Source organism: Rhamphochromis longiceps, linkage group LG12, assembly GCF_057381845.1.
Source record: "Rhamphochromis longiceps isolate RC_006_pf linkage group LG12, R_longiceps_female_GT1.1, whole genome shotgun sequence".
NCBI lineage: Eukaryota > Metazoa > Chordata > Actinopteri > Cichliformes > Cichlidae > Rhamphochromis > Rhamphochromis longiceps.
This window is the reverse complement of record NC_140568.1, coordinates 16549864-16566962: the sequence shown is the minus strand read 5'-3', so window position 1 is coordinate 16566962 and position 17099 is coordinate 16549864. Positions and strand designations below refer to the sequence as shown.

The 17099-nt window shown below is 39.8% G+C and overlaps 1 protein-coding gene across 2 annotated transcripts in view; it reads right to left on the bottom strand.

Annotated features, from left to right (window-relative positions):
- Positions 1-1554: 1554 nt before the first annotated feature.
- LOC146657118 (endophilin-B2-like) overlaps positions 1555-17099 on the bottom strand; it is a 31411-nt gene continuing 15866 nt past the window's right edge. Inside the window, exons 6-10 of one of the 2 annotated variants that reach the window (XM_085424968.1) lie at positions 16087-16110; positions 14478-14567; positions 10990-11090; positions 9819-10020; positions 1555-6766 (exon numbers count right to left, since the gene is read on the bottom strand). In XM_085424968.1, the coding sequence (XP_085281094.1) occupies positions 6659-6766; positions 9819-10020; positions 10990-11090; positions 14478-14567; positions 16087-16110 (525 nt within the window). In that variant the 3' untranslated portion in view covers positions 1555-6658. The remainder of the gene's footprint in view (positions 6767-9818; positions 10021-10989; positions 11091-14477; positions 14568-16086; positions 16111-17099) is intronic. The other variant, XM_085424967.1, reaches the window with a different exon arrangement.

The window sequence follows — 17099 nt, the reverse complement described above, 5'->3', positions numbered from 1 at the left end:
ACACACACACACACACACACACTCCTGGCTGTAGCTCAGGTCACCTACTGATCGGAAGGTTGGTGATTCGATCTCTGGCTACTCCAGTCTGCATGCCCAAGGATACCTTGGGCAAGATACTAACCCGAAGTTGCTCTCCGATGCATCCATCGGAGTGTGAATGTGTGTGAATGTGTGTGAATGTAGTTAGCAAAAAAGCACTCGGTTTAGTGTCAGTGCTTGTGAGTATGGGTGTGATTGGGTGAATGTATAGAGCGCTTTGAGTACTCCGGTAGAGTAGAAAAGCGTGATATAAGAATCGGTCCATTTACCATTTACACAGCTCTCAGTAGCCCTGCCCCCCAAGGTTCTTGTGTGTGCTGACATATCGCGAAATAAAATGACTATAGTGTAATTAAACAGTAGGAAAAGATGGGTGCACAGCACACCACAGCCAGCAAAGCCACATGAATTGCACTACCAACTGTTGTTCATTTTGTAAAGAAAAGAAAGTGAAGAAATTACTTGTGAAAAAGTTGTTCTCTATGGAATCCTGTGGAAAAATGAGTAAATCCCATCATCCTTGATATTTTCATGAAAAACAAGTCATACATTGTCCGTATGACCTCATCTGTCTCGCAAAATCACTAACCTTTGTAAAAAGGACACCACTACATCACAATTCTGATTGATTAAAGCGAAGTTACAAAACAGAAAGTGAAACAGCTGTAGAATTATTGATTGCTGAGCTAGTAAGATAGAGTCCAAATATTTGTTTGTCTGAAGCTACCGCTGGCCAAACTGACACATCAAAATATAACAATAAGTACTGATTGCTACTGATTACTCATTGGCAAATAATGTTTTAAAAAACACACCTAAAACACAAAAAATTATTAAACAACAGGAGAATGCTTGAGTATGGTAATACAAGCCTAAAATATTTCCAGAAGCCAGTTAAGCCTTGCTAACACTAATCTTTTAATGTTTTACTCATAAATGTAGATTTAAAGATTTAACTACATTCACTCCAGTGTGGTATAAAGTTATTGTAGATCCATGAATTTATTGTCTTCTAATTACAGTGCGCCTTTTGTCCCGTTTTCCTCCCCTCACCCTCAACTGGTCATGATAGATGGCTGCACTTGCTCAGCCTGGTTCTGCTGGAGGTTCATTCGTGTTAAAAGAGAATTTTTCCTTCCTACTGTTGCCAAAGTGCTTTCTCAAAGGGGTCATCTAATTGATGGGGTTTTCTTCGTTTCCTCTATAATTTTAGGGTCTATACCTTAAAATATAAAGCAACTTGAGGCGTTGTCCTAATGTTGTAAACCTGCTCAACATTTGGCAATAAAACCCTTTCTGATTCTGATTCTGTAGTGATTTGGAACTATATAGATAGAGCAGAATAGAACATATTAGAATTGAATAGGGAAAACCAGAGTTCTGACTCTCTTTTCACAGACATACAATTGTCTGTCCAACTTGGAACAATCCAAAGTCTACATGAACCACAAAAGAATAGAATTTTGTATAATGTTCGCTAAACACCCTCAAATATAATTAGATTTTAAGAGCAGAAAAAGGAGAACCAACAAAGGAGAGCAAAATATCTAAAGTGTTTATTTTAACTTGGAAGAGTGATCACAGGGAGTTTGATTATTATCAAGCCAAGCAGATAAGAGAACCATTTTTGAAGAGTTGTAGGACTCCACAATACAGTCAAACTGTGAGATACTTTTTTTTTTCTGACAATGCAGTATTTTATCCTTTTGCATAAAGTATTTTATTCTATTGTATATTGTATTTTATTATTTTTTATCTTATCCTATTCCACTGTTTTTCTTCATTTTTGCTGCTTAACTTTGCACTGTCCACTTTCTGCTGTGACACAACAAATTTCCCACATGTGGGAATAATAAAGGCTTATCTTATCTTATACTTGCTGCTGCCTATCTTGGCCAGGTCTCCCCTGAAAAAGAGGTTTTTAATCTCAATGGGATCTTCCTGGTTAAAATAAATAATTAATATTTTTTTAAGAAGTCTAGAAAATATCAATTTGAGCTTTTGGTTCCAAATGCCTGAGTCAGAAGAGACCTGACTCAGGAACACTGTTGTTGTTCCAAACTACTTCCACTTTTAGTTGATAGGACGATGTCTAGGAAGGAATACATTTCATAAACAAACTTTTTGCATTGACAGCATCTTATTACAGTACAACACCCACATTTAGGAGTAACAATTCTTTCACACATCTAAGGAGCTTGGAAAGCAAAGGATCTAGACTTCTTTAAGTTGCTTGAAGACGTTTCACGTCTCATCTGAGAAGCTTTTTCAGTTCTACGGTCACAATCAGCCAAGGTTTCGAGTGAAAGGTTACTTTGGGGCAGATTAGTGGATTAGGTGGAGGATCAATAGGGGGTCCATGACCCTCTTGGGGGACACTCCCATAGGGCTTGCTTAAAATCTGGGTTCGGGTCTTCCTCCCCTCACACTCAACTGGTGATGATAGATGGCTGCACTCACTAAGCCTGGTTCTCAGAGGTTTCTTCCTGTTAAAAGGGAGTTTTTCCTTCCCACTGTCGCTAAAGTGCTTGCTCATAGGGGGTCATATGATTGTTGGGTTTTTCTCTGTATCTATGAAGCGCCTTGAGGCGACTTATGTTGTGATTTGGCGCTATATAAATAAAACTGAATTGAATTGAACTCATTGTGAAATCTAGCCCCACCCTATCATGTGATTTCCTGAGGTCAAATGGCCCAGGATGTGAGTAGGCGTTAAGGCATCTGGAAAGGGATCTCATGACTGGATGGCAGACAGCTGGTGTCGTAAACCACCGCCTCTGTTCAAAGATGGTCATTCACAGTGGACATAGATGGCTTCTTTCACTCCTCTTTCAAACCATCTGTCTTCTCTGTTCAAAATGTGAACATTGGCATCCTCGAAGGAGTGACCTTTTTCCTTTAGATGCAGATGGACTGCTGAGTCTCGTCCTGTCGAGGTGGCTCTTCTGTGTTGTGCCATGCGTTTATAAAGTGGCTATTTGGTCTCTCCAATGTAAAGGTCTGAGCATTCCTTGCATCATTTTGCCACAACTATTTGCAGAGTGCCTTTCTAGAGACTCAAACATAACTAGCTAATTGACTGATACCCAGTTCATAACTAGGTGGGGTCAACTATTCCACAACAAATTAAGGAAATACAAGAGCTGGAGTGATTTTCAAGCATTTGATAGCTTATCATTTGATCATTCAAGATGAAATCGAAGGAAAGGAATGCACTGCCCAGCTCACCAACTTCCAAAGGCCTGGAAGAGCATAGACAGCCACTGTATGATTGCATACTTTGTTCCTTGGTTAATACAAACATCTTCATAACATCTACTCATATTCTCTGCTTTTGAGACCCCGAAAAAGTACAAAAATTGTTGTAATCCCCAAACAGTTAAGAAAATACTTTTGGCAATGTTGTAAAGTTTGTAGAGTGAAGATCTCAGGTGCAGGCTCATAGGCAGGCAGGGATTAAATGGAAACAGCTCTTTATTGAAAGCGACCCATATTTTAAGCAAGCCCTATGGGGGTGTCCCCCAAGAGAGTCATGGACCCTCTATTGATCCTCTACCTACTCCACCAATCTGCCCCTGTCACGGTCCGTGGAGATAGACCGTGTGGGAATGTGTGTGTTGGACCCAGACGCGAACACAAGGGAAGATGCAGGAGTGGATTAAACAAAAGCGAGCCTTTTATTATGGCTGATAACAGAACAAACCAGAGCGAGGGCAGTATAAGGGTAATAGTTCAAACAGAAAACCTAAACTGGACATAAACTAAGAAAAAGCTATGGCTGGAGATACGGAACACAGGGGGTGGTAACACAGACGACGCGACACAGACTACATGAAACACAGAGACTAAATACACAAGAGGGATGATCAGGGGAAGTGGCCACACATGGGAACACAGCTGACACAGATAAACATAACAAGACATGGCAGGAGTAAACAACACTGACGGGAGACTGTCAAAGTAAAACAGGAAGTACACAGGTGCAAACAGGAGGAGAGAGAGAGCACGGGCATAGTGGGCTGGGGAAACATGGAATGAAACAAGGAGGGGAGATGAGGGCTCACAGATACATAGAGGGGCACACAGGGGATAAAAGTCACAAGGGGAAGTCAAATAAGGAACACCACAACAGGACAACTTAGGAAACATGGCCTAAATAAGGAACGAAATACAAAAATACAAGAAACTAAGAATACTGGGCCCACATGGCCCAGGACCATGACATCCCCAAAGTAACCCTTCACCTGAAACCTTGGCTGATTGTGACCCACACTCATTTTTAAACCTTGGCTCATGTGATTAGGTAGAGGATCATTAGGGGGTCCATGACCTTCTTGGTGGGACACTCCCATAGGGCATAAAATCTGAGACTTTCCACCAACTGAAAAAGCTTCTCAGATGAGAGGTGAAACATCTTCAAGCAACTTAAAGAAGTCCAGATGCTTTTCTTTCCAAGCTCCTCAGACTGGCAGCTAAGAAACTACAAATAAACTTAATGGCTAGGATGCATGTAGGCAGGGAACAGGCAGCATGCTTGTAAGGTTGACGGGATGATGTAAGGTTATTAGTGAGATGTGAAATGCAAAGGAACACAGCTAGAACTACATGGGGAAATAAGACCAGGGAAAGTGAAAAACTCTAAACGCACAAGACGAAGGTTACAAAAATGAAAGAGGAAATAACTAAACGGGAACATCATAGATGGAGACAATACACAGGGAACACTAGTAAGGCAAGGTAAACTGAAAGAAGGAATATCATAAGCATAACAGTAACTGGAAAAAAGCACAACACAGAAAAACACAATGCCAACTAAGAAACAGACCGACAATAACTAATAAAGAGAACTTGAAAAGCCCAAAATGCTTAACTGAGGGTCAATGACCCAGGCACCGTGACCGTTACATACCTTGAATTAAAGGTGAAAATCTGCACTTCACATCACAACCTGGGCGATTGTGCATTTTAAATCAGAGGCAAATTTTTTTTAAAAACAAACCCCAAAAAGTGTAGTTGGGGTTCTTATGAGTCAAACTGAAAAATAGCTGAAAACGAGGAATTCAAATCAATCAGTTTTATTAATGGACACATTTCATTCATTCAGCAAGGAACAGACAGATAACAGAAAGTTACTTCAAATTTGTGAAATGAGCAGAAGAGAAGAGAGCAGGACAAAAACGCACATGAGTACCAAGAATTCTTATCATGTGACACGACCTGCAGGTAACATACGCTCATTTCACGTGAACGTATCAGCAGGCTGTCTTAAAAAATAAATAAATAAATAAAGGCAGTGCATGCATGTACACATGCAGGACATTAGGGAGCACAATAGATTTAGATCTCACACAAACAGACTTGTCTACATTCATGTACACACACATAAGTGTCCAACAGGACGGGCTACCGGCTGTAGCACATGCAGCACTAAGACTGAAAATCCTTTAATTTAATGAAAAACACTGGAAATACAAAAAAAAAACAAAAAAACAACACTCACGGCTAAAGCACACAGGCAGTTGTGTAATTGCAGGGGAGTGTCAGTGTTGCATGCTGGCTGTGGTGAACTTTAAATCAGACATTTGTACAATATTTGAAGAGCACATTGTCAGCAGTCCCCACCCGTCCTCTTAAGGCAGTTAGAAAAGAGGTGTAGAGTGTTCATATTGTTCGTAGGAGCAGCTGCATTGGTGTGGAAAAATGCGAGAAGCAAAAAACAAAAAAAGAATAAGTCCAAATGACTATTCTTGCTTTAAATAACATAGGTATTGCATTCGCTTCAGCTAGCACTTAAGGCAAATATTTTCCCCCAAACAATCCTCACAAACAGTTTCCGTGGTTTACAATTCTACAGTGTAAACTGTAAACTATGGAAATCATCATATATGACAGTTTCATCACCAATAAGTTAACGTAATCACAAGAGTCACTGTGAGAAAAAAAAGGAAAGGGGCAAACACATTTGCAGTAAAAGAAGGAAACTGTCACATCTTTCAAACAAACCAAAAGTGGCCTATATGGTTTCCCTGCTCCTCACATATGAAGTGGGACTGGAAAATAATACAACATAAAGAAGTCCCGTTTGTTTTCACTTCTTCTTTAGTTGCCTAATATCACCACTTTAACCCAAAGAATTGAGAACAGGAAATTGTTTCACGCGCCCCGCTGCCTTTTGAAGAAAAACTGAGAAATTTCGTCGTTTAGACCCAGTTCAGTGAAAGCTTACACTTCTAATCTCTGTGAGAGAATAATTTAGACTTTTACAATTAAATTCTTCATCAGAGTTTAGCAAAGAAAGCAGTTTTAAAATATAGCAAAGACATCAAACGCACCAATATAATTTCATTCAAGCATTGGGACGTATTGGGACTTTGGGATGCACATAACACAAAAACATCACAAACAGAAAACTGAAAGGAATGTTAACCATCCCCAATGAGGAATTTCCTTGAGTCACTATAAGAGTGTTTCTATTTTCACTGCTGTCTGAGAAGCATTTTGTGTATTTGGGAGAGGTGTTATTGAGGATTAGAGGTTAGTGTAAGAATGAGAAATTCTTTGTGGCTTCACTATGTGTCCAATCACACACATGCACATGCATACGTGTGTGCGCTGTCTAACTGAGAAGCTCCAGGTATGTGACTGGCACTTTTCCTTTATGGTTTCCTTTCTCTCCAATCAGCCAGTCAGAGTCCATTCCAGGCACTGTGTAAACTGTGATGAGCTGTAACGCAGAAAGAAGGCGAGCATTCAAAATGTGCAAAACAGAGGCAAATGTAAATAATCAGCATTTTATAGTATAGTATATTAACCATATTATCCATATTTTATTCAACAGAAAACAGGAAAACACTGGGGGTAAATGGTGTCATCATATGGGGATTACATTCTTCTGTAACTCTACACATGTAACTGAGTAGCAATGTTTCTCACACATGCTTGTATTTCAATCCTTGAAATTATTTAGCTGCTTTCCAGGATCTTATTCATGCTCAGGTGTTGCAGGTGAACCCTAACTTCACTGTTTAGATCTGCAAGTAATGAAGAGGCTTCTCCTAGTCTAGCAAGAGTCAATAAGAAGGACCGTTCCATCAATCTACAACACATGATTGTGGACTCGGAGTTCATCTGGAATATAAAACACAACATCATAAACAGAAGGCTATTGCACTTGAATATAAATTCCATCTTAAAACCAAAAGGGGACCATAAACCTGCATAAACACAGAATAAACATAAAGATTGTTGAAAGACAACCTCAGAACTAAAGGCAGGAAATGTTGTATCAAGCCTACCCTGAGAAATAACAGAAAGCTAAACACCAACAAAGAATATAGAGCCATGAAGTGATGAGCGAAACTAAAAAAAACTTCCCTAAAACTCAAAATCCTGGGTCCCAGATCCAGGGACAATGACAATCTGCTCACCCCCCACCAACTGGTTGCGGCAGCTGGCTGCTACTCTCTGAGCCTGGTTCTGCCAGAGGCTTCTTCCTGTTCAAAGGGAGTTTTTCCTTCCCACGGTCACCAAATGCTTGTTCACATGCAAGTTCACAATATAAAGCGCCTTGCGGTGGCGGTTATTATTATTGGCTCTATATGAATAAAATTTAATTGAACTGAATTGAACAAAAGTCACACCATTTCAGTTCCCTTGTTATTCACAAGGGGCTTAACTCCTAATTGCCCACCGGTGAGGACAAAGGCAGAGTTACTCATGATGCTCTCCTGGCTTCATTTCTTTCATATAATTACTCCGAAACTCAAACCCAGGGTATGTTAAGCTTTTCTAATTTGTCTACTTTGTCTCTTTTGTCACCTATGTCCCCAAAGCCACCCTGCTTTTCAACTTCAGCCAATAAGACCATTTCCCAAACCCATAAACATAAACTACACTCTTTTCACTTACAGTCATTTATTCACCTTTCACCAACTTTAATTTCAAAACTGTGTCATTTGTGTATATTTGTGTTATTTGTGTATATACTGTATACTCTGTGTATTTACTATCTCTTATTGCCTGTTTATGCCCTGTCCTTAGCTTCAACGTCATGCTGCTCTGTTGTATGTTAATTGCCCCTTGGGGATAAATAAAGTCTTTCTGATTCTGATTCCTGTTACACAGGTCATCCAGATCTGCTCACAATATAATGAATGTCTCAGTTCCTAAAATTTATCAAGGGGAAAGAAGCAGGAAGGAAGAGGAAAAAAGGAACCTTACTGGAGAAACCAACTGATGACGCACAAGCGTATCATTTGAGGAAGTGTTTTAAATTCAGCATATAAAAGAGACACTGGACACAGCTGACATACAAACCACAGCAGGGCGAGATTTCTCAAACCCCTTTGTGGTGTTCATAAATTGTTTCGGTTTTTTTAGATGATCAAACTTTCAATATGTGAGTGTGATTAAAAAGCGCAGCTCTGTCTGACTCAGAGTTATGACTGAAATCTAAATGCTGTGTGTATCTACGTGTCTGCTGACACTGTAGAGTTGGAATGAACACATGGATGCTTTCTCAGATTATTTTTTAAATCATCTGTGAATGACATGATGATATTGAGAAATGAAAATATGCTAGTAACTCAGCAAACGTTTACTAAAAAGGTCATGCACAGTCTTTCCAAAGAACAAAGTGTATCTGGATAAAAGCATAGCAACATCATGCCAGGAGTTCAGTTAAAATTTTCTGCATCTTTAACTGAACTCCTAATTTGTTTACAATTAATCTACAAACTATCCAATGTTGATCAAAGTCATCTCTTGTTGATTTTGTCACTAGCTCCTTTTTAATTTGCATGAAGCTTGGAACTACATTTGAAACACAATATCTGCGAACATATTTTATCTGTTTTTGAAATCAAAATTAAAACAGGAACCTAAAATATGTGGTTTTTACATGGATCACTTAACATCACTGATAAGCTGTACCTTATTAAGGTCCAATACATGTTTCCCATCCTTTAAATTTAATTTTCAAACAATTATGAGAAAAGCTTTTCATCAGGGGACAACAGAGGTTGTGATGCAAAGTTCTATAAATCATGAATATTTCTGTTGTTGGCTATAAAAGACCCCACAATTTATTTTTTACTTGAATTTATTTTATTACATACAACTGCTTAGGCTGTATCAGCTGCCTGTTTTTCCAGTTACCCGTACTCATTAGTACACTCTATGTGGACTGCACAGCTTTTGCCACATTGGAGTAATTTTGGTGGCCAGTCACTCTCAGGAAGATTCAAGGTTTCTTCAGTTGTGAGTGATGGCTCGCACTGTGGTTCGTTGGAGTCCAAGAGCCTTAGGGTTTTGTAACTTCACACTGTCACGCAGGTTCCATGTAACAGATTACTTGACTCTTAAGGTCCAGCAGTAATCAGGCCTGATTGTGTCTAGTGAAACTGAACTCAGCTTTCAAAAAAAGCATCGTGGGAGAGTGGTGGGAATTACTTTTACACATAGGGCATGTCCATGACTAATGTTACAGTGGAATGCTGATTTTCTTTTTAATCTTTATACTTTTAACGGGTGTACATTTGTATACGTCTCTGCATGTGAACAGCAAGATTGTTGTACTTGTTTCCATCATCAGAAAAGAAAATACACACAAACAAAAGATTAAAGATCCGGGAAAGTGTAAGTGCATTACATAATTACAAGCAGCAAATGCCACATGACCGAGCCTATTGTTTAGACCAAGCCCTGAAGAGATTTCTGGCCAGAGACCAACAGCCATATACTGGCTGCCTAGTTCCAGGCTGATGATGAAACCTCACCTCGTCAGCCAGAAGGGAGAGCTCACTGGAATCCGCTGCATCGTAATCATAAAGGACTCTGGCTTTGCGGGTTCCTGTAGCTGGTGCTTGAACTTCTTCGATCTTAAGGGTGTCAGTTTCCACTGGGCTGCTGCTGCCTTCTGTCACCATACTGGGAGTAGCAATGGCGTTTGTGGAGTTCAGTGCGAAAGCATTAGGAAGCCTGGGGGGGAGAGGTAGATGTGATGGTCTGAATATCCAGAACATGTAGAACACTAATAAACTAAAATAATAAAAAATGGGCAAAACTTTGTTTAAAAAACTAAATAAACAGCTTTTTCTGCATCTACACTGTTATAACTTGAAGCAATGCATACAATATATTATATGCTGCAAAGTGAAAAAAAAATACAATATTTGTATGCATGTTGAAAAATGTATAATATTTTTTAATTATGGCTTTTGGCACTCAGCAGTGCCAAATAAGTAGCTTTTTGTAGATTTTCAGCCAAAATAGAAATGCACAATGGAATGCAGAAACTACTCCAAGAGAAATCATCGTGGTGTTGCAGAGTCGTCTAACATGAACACAAAGCAACAAAAGGGTGAAAGGTGAAAAAAAATATGATTAATGATGCCATTCTATGATTGTATTTAGACTTTTTATTCTTAATTTTACTTTATCCATTGTTGTAAATCATAAAATGTGGATCATAAAATGTTACATAGAGGATGCCAATCTTTACCATTTTGAGTAACACAGAATATTGCAGGGAAGAATGACAAGATAAAGAGTTGCTGCAGTCCGGTGGTTATGTGAAGAGCAGCAGGATAAAGGTTCTTAGCATACTAGTGAAGTTAAATAAAAAGTGCTTCTCCAATGCCACGGGAAAAAGCATGATAAGGCTTGATAAGGGTTATACCAGTTGCCTAGTTGTCCTATGTTGGACATGGTTCGTAGAAACTGCTACAGTGTAATTATATTAGTTATTAGTTTATATATTTTAAGAACTATATTGTTATCTGTTTTTAATCAGTTATGAGTAGATCGTTGTGTCATTGTGTTAACCGAAGTGTTTGGCATTACAACTTCAGGCTTGGGGTATAAAGGATACAGGCTATCAATTCTCACCAAGCACGAAGCTGAATGAATCAAACCATCCACCCACATCACCCCCCATTTTACTCTCACCTTCCCAGCTCTTTCTGTAGCTCCTGCATGTGGAGGTGACACTGCTTGTAATAAGCTGCTTGGGCCTCCACAAATTCATGCAGGCAGCGCAAATGATTCACCTGAAAATAAGAATCAGCAGTCATTCTTAAAGGATCACAACGATGTGATTGGATTTTTTTTACACTGATAAAACCTCTACCACAATGTGTGAAAACAATATTTAATATACAATTATCCATCTATCTATGGTTCCTGAGCCACCCTTCTCTTTGGTGACAGTGCTTCAAACCCTTGGCCTTCCCATATGGAAAAGATATATATAAATCTTATAAAGTTTGTTTCTGTCTTGTGTGAAACTTGTATGAAAAGCATATAAGAGTGAAAACAGATATAAGATCCCTTGAAAAATTATATAATGAAACTTGTATGTTTTGGATACTTACTAAAACAATGTATGAAAGTAATGAGAAAGTGGCCACTTTCATGAGTAAATCATGTAAGCCTTATATGATTTACTCATGAAAGTGGCCACTTTCATGAGTAATCACATATAAGTTTTTACTATTTCTTTTCCATATGGGTTCTCTCAATGAGCTTCATATTTTAAGAACTATATTGTTATCAGTTTTTAATCAGTTATGAGTAGAAATGGTTTTCACTTCACATTTGTGCCTTGTCAGGGTTCAGTTGTGGAATTTCTTGCTTTCTTATTGGGGTTTGGACCATCAGTTTATGTTGTGGAGAAATCAGGTTGGTACAGCCATATTTGACAACTGTTAGAATTCAAATTCAGAAAGTTCTCAGAAAGTTTGGGTCAGCAACTCTCTTTCCGGTCTCCGTTCCACCTCCACTGGCTCCCCCTAGGGCTGTGTGCTCTCCCCCCTGCTCTTCATCCTCTACACCGATGACTGCAGATCCAAACAGCCTAACTGTCACCTGATGAAATATGCTGACGATACAGTTCTCCTGTCACTGCTGTCAGGCCCCTCACAACACCACGGTCCCGCTCTTCAGGAGTTTGTAGAGTGGTGTGACAGCTCCAAGCTTGGTTGCCCAAGGACACAACGACCGAGACTGTCGCAGCCGGGGCTCGAACTTCCGATTACAGGACGAACTGCCAACTCTTGAGCCACGATCGCCCCTATCATCAATGACCCCTCTCACATTCTTCACCCCACATTTCAATGGCTCCCCTCTGGGCAGCGCCTCCGTGGAATTTCGTGCAGCACTGAGAGGATGAGAGCCACCTTTGTCCCCAAAGCCACCCTGCTTTTTAACTCCAGCCGATAAGACCATTTCCAGAAACATAAACTACTCTACACTCTTTTATACTGCTGACACTTAATTCACTTTTAGTCACTTACAGTCATTTATATACCTATTCAGTGACTTTAATTTTAAAACTGTGTAATTTTATACATGTGTATATACTGTATATACTGTGTATTTATTATCTCAATTTTTATTGCCTGTGCTTATCTTCAGCGTCATGCTGCTCTGTTGTATCTTAATTGTCCCTTGGGGATAAATAAAGTCTTTCTGATTCTGATTCTGATATTATGGCATGAACCAATCAGCTAACCAAAGGGAAATGACAGTCCATCATTACTTTAAGAACTGAAGGTCAGTCAGTCTGGAAAATTTCTAAAACTTTGGATGTGTCTCCAAGTACAGTTACAAAAACCATCAAGTGCTACGATGAAACTGGTTCACACGAGGAACGCCCCAGAAAAGGACGACCAACAGTCACCTCTGCTGCTGAGTCTAAATTCATCCAGCCTCAGAATTCGCAAGTTAACAGCACCTCAGATTAGAGAATAGATAAATGCCACACAGAGTTCCAGAAGCAGACACATCTCTACATCAACTGTTCAGAGGAGACTGTGTGAATCACCCTTTATGGTCAAATAGCTGCTAAGAAACCACTACTAAGGAAAAGCAACAAACAAAAGAGATTTGTTTGAACCAAGAAACACAAGGAATGGACAACAGACCAGTGGAAATCTGTGCTTTGGTCTGATGAGTCTAAATTTAAGATTTTGGTTCCACCCGCTGTGTCGTTGTGCGACGCAGAAAAAGTGAACGGATGGACTCCACAAGCATGGTTCCCACCTTGAAGCATGAAGGAGGAGGTGTGATGGTGTGGGGGTGCTTTGCTGGTGACACTATTGGGGATTTATTCAAAACCGAAGGTACACTGAACCAGCATGGCTACCACAGCATCCTGCAGCGACGTGCCATCCCATCCGGCCCCTCACAACACCATGGGCCCGCTCTTCGGGAGTTTTTAGAGTGGTGTGACAGCTTCAAACTTGAACTGAACGTGAGCAAAACCAAAGAGATGGTGGTGACCTTCTCCAGTAGGCAGAGGGATCTGGCTGCTTCAGTCACCACCACCATCCATGGGAAGCCAGTGGAGGAAGTTGAGGAGTACAAATACCTGGTAACCATCTTTGACAACCTCCTGAAATTCTCTGCCAACAAAGAGGAGATTCTCAGGAGGTGCCACCAACGGTTATACCTCCTTAGGAAACTCAACTCCGTTGGAGTCAGCACACCCATCATGATGACGTTTTACTATGCCTTCCTGCAAAGCATCATGATCTTCTCCATTACCTGCTGGTTCCACTCCGTCAGCTTTCAGAACAGGAACAGAACGCAGCACACTGTATCAGTGTGCTCTAAAATCATTGGCCTGCAAGTCAGAACTCTTGCACAGGTTTTCAGCCAACAGGCCCATAAGACAGGCAGCCAAAATCATCAATGACCCCTCTCATATTCTTCACCCCGCATTTCAATGGCTCCCCTCTGGGCGGCGCCTCCGCTGCACTTCCTGCAGGACTGAGAGGATGAGAGCCACCCCATCCTGTTTGCGTTTCGTTAGATTATCATTTATTTTTCAACAGCACAATAACCCCAAACACACCTCCAGGCTGTGTAAGGGCTATCTGACCAAGAAGGAGAGTGATGGAGTGCTGCACCAGATGGCCTCCACAGTCACCTGACCTAAACCCAGTCAAGATGGTTTGGTATGAGATAGACCGCAGAGTGAAGGCACAGTGAAGGGCCAACAAGTGCTCAGCATGTCTGGGAACCGTTGGAAAACCATTTCAGATGACTACCTTATGAAGCTCATTAAGACAATGCCAAGAGTTTGCAAAGCAGCAATCAAGGCAAAGGGTGGCTATTTGGAAGAATCTAAAATCTAAAATCTAAAAACCATTAATTGAGATGGTGTGTCCAAACTTTTGACTGGTAGTGTGTGTACTATATATCTATATGTAGTCTGAGCAAAGCTATTCTCTAATCTTAGGCGAGAGAAAAAAAACCTGTACTGTATTTACTTTGTAATTAATATTTAATGTTTACAGAGAAGAGCTCAGTGAAGTGTTTGACTATTGCCATCTATGGTTACACAAAGTTACTTTTTCTTTTGAAAGTTCAATGTCAAGGTTGTGTGTGGCTGGAGCTGACAGAAGTCGAGGCTGTGGGTGTGACTCACATACATGCGTACTACTGATGCCCTCCAAAAGCAATCGTGTGACCTCTGCTTGGCGATCAAACTCTGTTTGGGCTATTCGGAGCTCATGTTCAGCCTGAAATAATAAAAACAATAGTTATACAGTGATTATTCTATAATTATTAAGTAAGTCAAGAGTCTTAAACCTTTTCATTAGGGCTGGGTATCGTCACCGATTTCTAGAATCGATTCGATTCCGATTCACAAGGTTCTGAATCGATTCGATCCACGATTCGATTCGAATCGGGGAAATTTTTGCCTCAGACAGTCAGAAATATTATAATTCAGATCATGCATCAGTACATTTCCATATATTTATATCTATAAAAAGAAAGCTGACACTTGTGAGACTTTATCAAAGGTGTAAGCATCACAACAGATGCCTTTGTGTCAAAGTAGCTGAGAAACACAGAAAAACATGAAGGTGATTTTCCTCGGCAGAGATTTTATAAAAATATTTTGCAGTAGCTCAAAAACATAAGAAAACAATTAATCAACATATGAACATTACCTGATGCTGCTGAAGTGAAGCAGAGCAAATTTACAGAAGTTTTATTAGAGACCAGGCTAAACGTTTTGCAATTTTGCATAATTTTAAAAAGTTTAAATTTGTTCAGTAGACTATTCAACAGCAGAAATGAGGTTTTCTTTTCAGAAGTAAGTAAAAGGGAAAAAAAACAGCGTCCGACAGCGCTGTAAACAACGGTAGACTTGTGCACAAGTGAATAATGCAGAAAACAGATTTTTAGATGGGAGACTGTTCTTGAAGTATACTGAGAGAGAGAGAGGGAGAGCTGTGCATGAAGTGTGATTTTATCGTGGTGGAAGCAAAACAGCAAAAGTCAGAGGGAGTCCATGACAATGTTTATGTGAAGCATAGTTTGGATCTTCTTTTGCTGCTGGTTCAGTCAATATTGTTTGGAGAGAGATAAAAACCTACAGCTCAGAATCTAGCGCAAAAAGGGAGTAAACACAAAGCACGGACCCGGCGAAACATCAGAATCAGTGAGCTGTTGGCTTTCAGCCCCGACCGTGTCCATGCCGTCAGGTGAGAAAGGCGACGTCTCACTGATTCTGATCCGTCGGCGGATCCGCGCTTTGTGTTTGCGTCTTTGTGCAGAATCCGTGTACCTGCTCTCATTTACTGTTTTAGCTGTTTGGTGGTTGTTTTTGAGAGGTTTAACCTGAGATTCTAGCGTTTCGGGCAAAACAAATTTACATTAAAAAATCGATTCAGGATTTTAATGAGTTGATATCACATTATCCAAGCTAGAATCGATTTTAATTGATAAATCAATAATCAAAATCCACCCCTACTTTTCATATCCTACAGTCCTCAGAAGACAAAAGCTCCAGCTTCATTCACCCAGATGACGTTAATTCTTTTGCATTGCTGGGATGTACAGCGTTTGACACTATGTGCTCCGAAAAGAGTAAAAGCTGGTAGGAGGTCTATGGTAATTAAGTTTAAGAGTCACCTTAAATCGTGGCCCGTTGAAAACAAGCACATGTTTGTTTAAGGCACACTGGTATCTCAATCTAATGACCAGACAGACAATTGACAAAGTACACAACTCACACACAATCATACTTACTTTCTCCACTTCCTCGGTCCAGAGCTGATGGGCCAAAAACATGCGGCATAAGAAGAGAAAATTTAGTTATAACATGAAAATCCTAGAATAACTTCACCATGGTCACCTAGAACCAGCACCTGAGGTCGTTACTAAATAAAACCTACCACCCTGTTTTCACAAAGGTTAACACACTGTTTAAAATGTAAACTACACAATGTTAACTCTACATTTAATTGAAAAGTAGTAAAAAAAGAATAACAAGAAATGTTGAAACAATATTTCTAGTTATTGCTTTTTTAGAACTAAATCTCATTCTAAATTCTGATACTCATTCTCACTCTGATACTAAAAACGCATCTATGATCTTAGTTTAAATATTTTAATATTAAAAAAGACATTTAATTCTGTGCATATTGTCAAAATGTTACCTGAATTATCTGTATTAGATGTTTTTAAACTCTGAAATCTTGACACTGAATAAATATTCATATTTATGAATTTTGAAACTGATATAACAAACACACACACACACACACGTCTGGTGTTGCTATCCTCGTCGGGACATCTCATTGACATGCTTTCCCTAGCCGCTTAGCCTAACCCTATCATCAAAAATCAATGTGTACCCCTGACCCTTACCCTAAACCTAACGATAACCCAATTGCAACCCTGACACAACCACATTTTGAGCTTGAAAAATGCCTTGCCTTCAACCCAGTACACACACACACACACACACACACACACACACACACACACACACACACACACACACACACACACACACACACACACACTTTTAGTCACACCCAGCAGGTGTGGTTTGGCATTGCTCAAAAGTAAGTGACAGACTGCTAGATTTAAACCAATGAACAACATCACTCTAGGATGTGGGACGTTTGTTATCAATGGTATGACAACAATCATTCACAATACATAATACAGTGATATGACACATAAGGATGCTATGCAAACTGCCACCAGTAATGATTACGGGTAATAAACATTCTTACCGGACTGACACACCTCCA